We start from the raw sequence: 10,250 nt of genomic DNA, 5'->3' as shown, positions 1-10,250 counted from the left end.
CACTTTTGGCAACAAAAAAATTGGTCGCTAAAAGTCTGTTTTTGGTCGGCAAAAGTTATCCGCGACCAATTTTTTTTGTCGCTAGTTTGGTCGCCAATTGAGGGTCGGCAAAAGTAATTCGCGACCAAAATTTTCGTTGGTTGGGAAAAGTTACATTTGCCGACTAAATTTTTAGTCGCTAAATATTTATTTACTGCGACTAATCCCATTTTGTCGCTAAAACATTTTGGTCGCGAAAAGTGACCTTTTGCCGACCAAATTTCTTAGTCGCGAATTGTCACATTCCACGACCAAAATTAGTTTGGTCGCCAATTGTAACATTTCGCGACCAAAAATTTTGGTCGCCAATTGTGACATTCTGCGACCAAAATTAGTTTGGTCGCCAATTGTGACATTTCGCGACCAAAATTTTTGGTCACCAATTGTGACATTTCACGACAAAAATTAGTTTGGTCGCCAATTGTCACATTCCGCGACTAAAAATTTTGGTCGCCAATTGTGACATTCTGCGACCAAAATTAATTTGGTCGCCAATTGTCACATTTGGTCGCCAACATCCAACAAAATAAACCTGTAATTTATAATAATCCATCCAATTTATTCAATATAATCTGTAATTTGCAAAAATCATTCAAACCAACAAATAAATTGAATCATGAACATTCAACAAAATACATAGATCAACCATTTCTGAACCTGTTTAATTAAAATCAGCAACTATTATAAGTTTTCATCCACAAATAATTCCAAACTACATATTTCATCTAACATAAAAATTTAAGACATAACAAATACTTGTTATTATGTTTAAAATTTTTATCCATGTACATCAACCGAAAAATATAACTAGTAGTCTACTAAATATTTTCTATACACCCATCCAAAAATATAACTACTAGTGTATCCAAAAATATAAGTACTAGTCTACCCTTTTTCTACCCATATCGAATCTCTAATCTCCTGGACTGATAGTCAGTGCAGTTTGAACAGGAAACAAGTTCTCTGTAAGTGCTGGATGCAGGAAACCATCCTTCCAAATCATACTTCTTTGCAGCTGCATCATTCAAAGCACCGGAAACAATAGCCACAATTTGATAGGATAGTTTTAGCTGCAATAGAGAGAATTATGTCATACTTGTAGGAAAGAAAAATGCATAATTAAATAGAGAAAAATCAATTCGTCATCAGCAGGAGCCCATATATAAGACCCTCGGAATATAGATATGGCGTCAAGTGGCAGACTTTTTAGCATTAACCAAACAAAACAACTAATTCCAAAATCACTCATCTTACATGGCATTACAAAACCTGGCAAGATAATCTATATGAGTACTATAAGAAACATTATCAAGCATCTCCAGATTAAAAAAAAATGAATATAACGAAGAAATAAAGCTGGTTTAAAGCTTGTAGTTTATGTTGCTCATATTGATTTCTTCTGCCTTCCTTCCTTAGCTGCTTGAGAAAAACGTCATCAACAATACATTCAATGATATACGTGCATACCATAAATAACATGTTCAACTTGTTTGCCTCTTTCTTTTTCTTTTTTTTTCCTTTTTGATTAATTAAATCCGACGCATGCATAAGTTAAAACTTTTATAAGTGAAACATGTTTGCTTTTTAAAAATGAAGAATCCCAGGTTACATGGATAACTGGGAAACGTCAAGTACCTGAAGCAATTCCTTCTCATGAGAGGCCTTCCATTGTCGAAATTGCTCTGCCTCTTGTTTTATCTTATGCTGCAATTGAACCTACAAATGAAAGGGAAAATTAGTATGACGAATCCTAAAGTCATATAATAAATAACAGCTTCAGTGACAAAAATGGGGAACTCGTTTCATACCAGTCGGAGAATTTGATGAGATCTGGAACTCGTTTCATTCAGAGAGGTCTCCCCTATTTGTCTTTGAGCTGCACGAACGCAATGCACTGAATAGACTTACAATATCATCCAAGAAAACAGGACTACTATGACCAATTGACGACACTTACCTTCACAAAAAGAGAGGAGCTCCTTTAGATGGTCCCAGTCCCTCAAAATCTCCTCTGTAAGTTTCTCGACAATGGTTCCTCTCTGCAGAAGAGAGAAGAGACCAGCTAAAGATGTTTGTGAAAATTCAGATTAATGTCATTTGTATTCACATCAAGTACAATATTCACCTCTGGATCATCAAGTAGCCTAAGTGGGCCACTATCTGGGCTTAGGAGGTCTTTGACAGCTTCATTGTAAATCTCAATTGCAGAGAATTTCAATACAAATTCTCTATCATTATGCTAGATGTTGAAAAACATACAGCAACATTGAGTAGGAATTCGTACAAGTGTAATTGATTTCAGAAAACAATATTGGGAAAAGAATGGCATTTTTAAAGTACCATATGTATGTAGTCAAATAAATCAGCTACAACATGTTCAGTAATGCCAGACATTGTGTATGTCTTTCCACTGCTTGTCTGCCCATACGCAAAAATAGTTGCTGCAAAAACATTTTAGTGGTGAAAATTTTCACTACTTGAAGTAACAAAATTTCAGCAAAATAAGGAAACAATGGATGAGAAGAATGCTCACAATTGCTTATATTTTCGACCCACAACAGAAATTACTTAAATTTCACTACTTATTTTCGACCCACAGCAAAATAAGGAAACATTGGGAACACACCATAATAATTTCGACCCACAACAGAAATTCCTGCCATCTGTATATACTCAAATCAGTTAAAAACTCTAAAACAAAGCCAAACTCAACTGAAACTACTTAATAGCTAGACATGTGGCCCTAGAAATGTACAGTCAGATAGCCAATTCTAAACAGTTGGGACAAGGCTCTGTTCAAAAAGGATAAATGAGATAGGGTGTAACTGGTTTAATGAAAATAAGAGTCTTTATAAAATTACAAAGTCAGAGATGTGGTGTGTGCACCATCAAAAAGTTAGAAAACATGTGAAAAAAGCTATTATTAAACAAGAATGTTAATGCTGATCACCTAAAATACAGAATAGAAGGGCCATCTAATACAACCAAAAAAGAAAAAAGAAAAAAAGGTAGACATTGAAAATCACAAATTTTAAGTGTTCATTGCATCCACTCGGAACAATAAAATCTTACTAGTTATAGATTTAAAAGGGTATGAATTGACAAAAACTCCAAATACCTCAGTCAGTTTAACAGATATTAGATCAATGAAAAATTACCATCTCAAACCTTAACATAGCAAAACCAGAATGAAACACAGACATACTGTTGTATCAAGTTCCCAACCAACAGCTGCGGCAGCAATCTCCATGCCAATGTAACCACCAACAACAACAACCACCTTCTGTGCTTTCTCTTATAAAATGAAAACTAGTGTGTGACAAAATCCCCTCTACAGATCCTAATTTAAAAAAATAAAAAATAAAAATCTAGCTATTTTCAAAAGCAACTCATAGCATTTGCCATTCGGTTATCATTAAATCCAACTTAACAAGCTTGTGTATGTAGAGTTTTACAACAGAAACATTAGCTTCATCACCATATTATTAACCTGAAGAAAGTAGAATTAAGATTTTAACCTTAAGATTTTTGCTTCTTTAATTTTATTTGTAGAATTACTGTTTGCTTAATGAGACGAGACGAAGCTATAGCAACAGATTAAGAAGAGAACACATATGACCTTTTCAATGCCTTCCCAATCTGCAAGACGGGATATGACGGTCTGGTGCCTACAATGAAATTCAGATTTGGTAACATAAGAAACACATTCTAAAATCTTACGAGGTGATAATACAAAAAAAGAGAAAGAGAGATACAGAGAAGCAATACATAAGAAAACTGCATTGAAAAACACACACAAATACGGAAATTCAATGTGATAAGACCACCTTTTTTTTGGTAAAAAAACAACGCCCAATTAGTACACATTAATGTGTTTGGGAGGGGAAAGATTGGGTACACGCCTAACCTTTGGTATAATGTACAAAGCGGTTGCCCGGAGACTTGAACCCACAACCTCAAGATTATTAGGCCCAGGTTTTTTACCATTGAACCAATGGTCACCCCTCCATTTTTTTATGGTAATTATAAAAAACTAAAAAAATAGGACTTGATGATAGGGTGATGTAGATATACAATCGAGCATAACCTTTTAGGCCAATCGTTAGAGCTTTGTCATAGAACTTCTGCGCCATCCTACGGTTAATAAACCTGTCACATATCTGCGAAAAGAAAAAAAAATTAATAATAAAAAGAGAATGCAACTTAGAATGAAATAGTGGGACTCCTAATGAAGTCATCAACAGCAGGATTAGCAGCTGTCAGACACTATCATATTTCAATTCCTTTCCAAGGTTAGTATAGTCCTAATGATAAAGTAAATAATAAATAAACCTCAGTTACCATCAAGAAAGAACAGTTATTAAATCTCAACATATCTAAAACTTTCCAGTCAATTTGTATAATTTGATTTAGTTGATATCATGCAAGTTCTTTGTTTATGAATAAAGGAGCAGAAAGAAGAAGAAAACTGGGTTCCATACAAGAGAATGCTAGAAGGCATTCAAAAAAAAATGTTCTTATGATGTCAGGGAGCTAAACACCAAGAATGCTGACATATTACCCTCTTATAACAATAAGCGTATGATAAGCGTTCAGCATGTTAGTTGGGTCATACTAATCTATAAGCAAGGGCCATTCAACTTCCCCTTAAACTAAAGGTAAATCAAGAGGTTGCTGTGACTTGGACGCAACCGACAATGCCAAATGGGTACAAATAGAGAGAGAGAGAGAGAGAGAGAGCAACAAATTGAAGCTTTAAATTACAATTACATTGAAGTGAACGACATACCTGAGATTAGATAGGTGAGATTTTTCAGTATTTAGTTCAGAAACAAAATAAAGCAGAAAATATAAGAGAAAATGGGGTTCAAATGTAAAATGCTCATCATCAAACAAAAAAGTAAAAAAAAAAGGGGGAAAAAAACAAAACGAGCAGTGCGAAAATTGGCAGAAAACAGAAGCTTTTGATCATGACAAGACAAAACTATCATGGTTCACATGCTTCACTCAACCAACACTGAATCAAATGCTTTATACATTCTAATAAAGCCATCGATTGCGAGATATCAAAACAAAGAACTTCGACGACTGACGATTATTGAATCAGATAAAATAAATTTCTCATACGGACTAAAAGAGATATCTATGAATCCTAAAATTGGGAGATTGATGCAATTTGAAATCAAGAAAAGACACAGTAAGCAACAATGAGAGAATAAAGAGCAAAGAAGTTGGGATTTTGCCACAAATCACTGATAAGTGTAGCAAATTTTCAGAAAAACCGCAATAAAATTTTCAGAAAAACCGCAAACCATTGTAGGAACTTTAACTGTAAAGTATTTGGATAAAATAACAAAGATTTATTAATGCATGTTTAATAGTGAAAATGAAAATGTAATGTCAAATCAATTCAAATTAAAGATAGAAGATTTCTATATTAGCACCATATCAGAACATTTAGCACCATATCAGAACATTTACTAGGGGAAAAAAGGATAGAACATAACATAAAATTGAAACTAATTTCTAATAATTGGAACAAATCGATGACTGAAAAATGCTGAAACAGAAGTGAGCATTTACCTCATCTTGGGGTGTGTTTCTGATTTGGGAAATGAAACGCTTCTTCTTCCTATGAATTTGTTGGACCTATTTAGTCAGTCATAGATCCTTTCGTAAATTTTTTATGTTTTAAATGTAATTTGAAGGACTTATATATGAGGAATCTAGTTGGACAAAACTGGTGTAGTTGGTCAACTTAAGTAAATTTTGTTCCAGTGTCTTTAATCCAGTTCATTCCCCTAGAGTCTTGCAGACAGATATAAAGACCTGTACTTAATTCTAAACATATAGATAGTATTCATGTACATTCTAGAATAGTCTATTAGAGGAGGTGGGAGTAGTATCTACAATACTCTTAATCCTTTGGGTTTTGGGATATTCTTTGTAAACCTATAGAAGGGGAGGGCCTCATTTGCCCAACCCATGTGTGCCTATGGGTTTCGATTGAAAACCGGGAATCGGTTTCGAGTTCCGTCTTATCCTACAAGTCATGTGTGCCTATGTTGTGCGTGTTAAGTTTCATTGACATCCGAACCCGTTTGAGCATTTTAGTGTGTCAACCGGTTTGAAAAAGAGTCATTAAGTAACAAGTTTTCATTAACAGAAATTAGGCTCTAGATTCAAGACTGGGAATCGGTTTCGAGTCCTGTCTTCTCCTACAAGTCATGTGTGCGTGGAATGTTGTGCGTGTCAAGTTTCGTTGACATCCGAACCCGTTTGAGCATTTTAGTGTGTCAACCGGTTTAGAGTTATTAAGTAACAAGTTTTCATAAACGGAAATTAGGCTCTAGATTCAAAATCGGGAATCGATTTCGAGTTCTCTCTTATCCTACAATTGAGGTTTTCCATATTAAAATCGTCACTCTCTTAATTGTTTAGATTGTGATCTAGCTATGGCTTGATCATTTGATTGGTTGAATTGACCAAGTGGTTGACGACTTGACTAGTAGATCCATAATTGTGAATCAACCTTGTTAAGGAATTTCAGGCTTTCCCAAGAAGTCTCTCGACTTTCTATGAAAAAGGGTTGATCTGCAGGGAAAGGGTACATTTTGATGAAGAGAATACATATTTGAGAGGGTTTTGAAGGTTTGGAGGACAGGATTTGAGGATTCAAACCCCATGGTGCCTACCAATCACTTCATCACTGTTGCATCTGCAAAGAGGCTAGCATCTAAGCTGTTGTTTTCCTTGTTGTCTAGAACTAGAAGACTACCATATTCCGGTATTGTCCCTTGGATTTCAAGAACAAACATCATTTGGTGCTTAATATTGGTTCTAGTTGAAATGTTATCCTAGAAAATTATATTTCTTGGTTCTCGTATCCTTAATATCAGATTGTAAAAGCTGTTTGTGCTCAGTTTTTGCTATTTCTGATTTCAAGTGTCCAGGACTTCGTTGGCTGCATCTATTGCCTATTTGTTGCATCCATTTGCATTAACTTGGTGGAAGGGCCCAATCTATTTGCATCAAACATTCTGCTTGATTTACATGATGCTACATCATATCCCTAAAAATAGTAGAGCCTTTTTTTATTGGCTAAAATAGTAGACCTTATACACCAATATTCAAAAGAGACTTGAATCCTAAAACCACTAAGTTTCATATTTATGTATACTCCTTTGCGCAAGCTCTTTTTTCTGACAATTCCCTACATTATTAGACCAGCATGTCTTTTTCATCTCTTTACCCAGAAAAATGAAGTATTCTTCATCCACAGTACGCCATATTAATCTGGATACAGCAAAATCGAATTACATTCAGCTTACATGAGTGGATTAGACTTTTTGCTATTCATAGTCGTGGATGGTGCAAAGCCGTATGAAGTAATTGATAGGATATAGAGAACATAGATAAAGTTCTACATAATCTACACAAGAAATGAAGCAATTCTATTTCACATTTCCAGATTTGCATAATGAAAATACACTAATGTATTGATTCATGCATGCAATTAGTAAATACAAGATATTCAAAAGATCATCAGATGGACAATCCAACTTCAAGTCAACAATAACAACATTTCGCACAGATCAAGTTTATTTTAAGAAATGAATAATTCATCTCATTCTCAAAGGTTCAGTGCAACATTGAATAGCTTGTCTAATATGTTAAACATAATTCCAAATGTAGGATTTTTAATAAGTTAACAATATCAATGGAAAAAACACCTACTTGTGGATAACCCAAGCACCCAACCAGGAAATTTCCATCCTGCATAGAGGGAGCAGATTGCTTAATATTTTTTTTGATCAACAAAAATCTTTATTGATGAATTAGAAACCCGTACAATACAAGAGTTAAACATCAGTAAAGGAGGGTGCAAAAAATATCATAGAAAGAAAAATGCCACAAGATCTAAGTTCAAAGAAAGAAAAATTCAATTTATGAAACCACAATCATATTCAAAAAAAAAAAAAGCAAACAAACAAAACAAAACAAAACAAAAAGACAAATTTCTTATTATATGACAGGTGTTCAGAGGGGAGAAAAAATGAGGTAGTCGCTCGAATTTGAATAGCAAGTTCCCTGGTGATATATGAATTAGAACCTAGCAGACCAATGCCCTAGAAGCCCATGGTTTGTCTTTTTCCGACAGTTTACAGGAAAGGCAGAAACAAATATGAAAGTTCATCTACAAAATGCTTTGTTGATAAACTGACTAAAAGAAATAAGAGACTTTGTACCATAAGAAAGACGAACCAAAATGTTTAATTAGCAGCACATTTCGCATGGTACTTCAAGATATTGATCAATCTAAAATAACAAAACCAACAGTTGATTATTCCAGAAATTGACCAGAAGGATGTCAGATGTATTTCAGAAAGGAAACTGCATAGCAGTGTTATCTATTAATAATATCTATTTATGTTACATAAATATACACGTCGTTTCAACTTCAATACATCTTGCTTAGAAACATAAAAAATAAATGAATGCAAAACTTTTAGCAGAAATAGAACTACCCACTGCAAAACAAAGATAGTGACAAGCATTTTAATTGTTTATTTACATCAACAAAAAATCTAACATGCAAATAGTGACCGGTTTCCGCTTAAGCACCATATCTGATTCCTGGCAAACACCACATCGCCGAACAACATCTCCAACTGCATGCTGCTCATCTGCACCTGATCTACTAGTTCTACAAAGATAGCAGAAGAATTTAAATGAACTATATACTATTAGGACTGCAAATGAGCCAAGGCATGCCGAGCGGAGCTTTTTTATGATTATGTTCAAGTTGAAAGGGTGTTTGTGCTCGGCTCACCATTTTTCAATGAGCTCGAGCTTGGCTCGTTACAAAACACACAACAGCAGCTATGTAGGACAAAGAAGAAGAACAAACCTTAAGCAAACATAAATTCTTTCAGATAAGTAAAGACCAATCCAAACATATTAGATAGATTATGGTAGAAAATATCAAAAAACTAAAAATTCAAACTAAATCTCTCTCCAAATACAAAATGAAGGATCCTTTAGAGATTAAAAAAACTTCAAGATTTAGTGAACTTGTGCAGATTGATTTACACATCTAAAAGAAAAAAGTAAAGATGAATACCAAAGAAAAGGAGAAAGAGAGATGAAGTAACTCCGCTGTGAATTGAATGAAAAAGTAGAGAGTGGAATAGATAGCCAAAGAATACATAATCATCCTTCTTTCGTCTCTGCTCTCTCACTCTCTCAGTAGTGTTGACTACAAAGAGAGTGCATCTCTTTTTGTTGCCTAAGACAGGTCGTAGGAAATTAGACATTTGAGGGTCAAAGATAGTGATTAAACATAATTATTTTTAAGTTCAAATTCAAAGGCACTATATATATCAACTCCAAGGGTATAAGCTATAACGTGAAGCATATATACTATCCATATGTTGAGACACGAGCTTCCAAAAAATATCTTATGTACATTGAGAAACTAAACAATGGATTGATTAAAATCAAATACTTTGGGCTTAATGATCTTTGCCATCTGCCCCATGTGACTGCAGCAGCCTACTAAATGGATTGATTAAAAAAAAAAAAAGAAGCAACAATGGCTTCTTCTTCAATCGATTTACTTGACTGATTATTGACAATAATCAGTCTTTACCATTATCTCAATTCCACCAACAAATATCGATTTACTTAAAGCATAGAGAAGCATAGAGAGAAAGAGAGAGAGAGAGGGAGAGAGGTACCGGAGAGCTCCCATGGGGGTTCGAAGCAGAGAGAGAAACAGAAGACAGCGGCGTCAATGTAGAATTTGAGGAACCTGATGATGATGAAGGTGGCTGTGGTGGTGGAAACCCTAGCCTTCGGTGACCCAATCGAAGCACAATGTCGCGATTCACAGTCGGAAACCCTACCTTGCGAGTGGGAGGATTGCGACTCGAAGACACTGAGAGAGAATGGGGGAGAGGCAGAAATCGAGGCCAGCGTCGGGAGCGAGCGCAAGAGGGAGGGTAGGAAAGAAGAACAGAGAGGGAGAGAGAGACAGAGAGGGAATGGGAGGAGACGAGTTAAACCAAATTACCCCAATCTGGGTTCGATTGATGCATCAACAGTGAGAAGTAGAAAATTACCCCAATCTATAATTTTTTTTCTGAAATTCAATTCCTGCCCCCACGTTTCAAATTTCCCCCCAAACTTTTGGCGACCAAACTATCAAA

The 10,250-nt window shown here is 35.0% G+C and overlaps 1 protein-coding gene across 6 annotated transcripts; it reads right to left on the bottom strand.

Moving 5' to 3' along the window:
- Positions 1-697: 697 nt before the first annotated feature.
- Positions 698-10,138, bottom strand: LOC114321885 (kinesin-like protein KIN-7E). 6 transcript variants are annotated; one of them, XM_082922564.1, is made up of 11 exons: positions 9,780-10,125; positions 9,164-9,328; positions 7,777-7,815; positions 5,623-5,688; positions 4,127-4,199; positions 2,380-3,707; positions 2,165-2,278; positions 1,997-2,078; positions 1,848-1,915; positions 1,675-1,755; positions 698-1,109 (listed from the first exon to the last, which is right to left on the bottom strand). In XM_082922564.1, exons 6-11 carry the CDS (start codon positions 2,431-2,433, stop codon positions 936-938), a joined length of 573 nt encoding a protein of 190 aa, XP_082778690.1. In that variant the 5' UTR covers positions 2,434-3,707; positions 4,127-4,199; positions 5,623-5,688; positions 7,777-7,815; positions 9,164-9,328; positions 9,780-10,125; the 3' UTR covers positions 698-935. The 6 variants fall into 6 exon arrangements, with proteins under 6 accessions (XP_082778690.1, XP_082778693.1, XP_082778694.1 ...); XM_082922567.1 differs by lacking the exon at positions 5,623-5,688 and having other exon boundaries at positions 2,380-2,480; positions 3,245-3,707; XM_082922568.1 differs by lacking the exon at positions 5,623-5,688 and having other exon boundaries at positions 2,380-2,480; positions 3,659-3,707.
- Between the last annotated feature and the right edge of the window lie 112 nt (positions 10,139-10,250).

Source organism: Camellia sinensis, chromosome 4 (genome assembly GCF_055761805.1).
Source record: "Camellia sinensis isolate YWXY chromosome 4, ASM5576180v1, whole genome shotgun sequence".
Taxonomy (NCBI): domain Eukaryota; kingdom Viridiplantae; phylum Streptophyta; class Magnoliopsida; order Ericales; family Theaceae; genus Camellia; species Camellia sinensis.
Note: the sequence above shows the minus strand (reverse complement) of the source record. Positions and strands in the feature narration are given on the sequence as shown.

Coding starts and splice junctions, on each gene's coding strand:
- LOC114321885 (XM_082922563.1), bottom strand. CDS start 2,433: ATGTCTGGCATTACTGAACATGTTGTAGCTGATTTATTTGACTACATA. Junction 1,916..1,996: donor GCTCCTCTCTTTTTGTGAAG/GTAAGTGTCGTC, acceptor GCGTTCGTGCAG/CTCAAAGACAAATAGGGGAG. Junction 1,110..1,674: donor ATGAGAAGGAATTGCTTCAG/GTACTTGACGTT, acceptor TCTCTATTGCAG/CTAAAACTATCCTATCAAAT.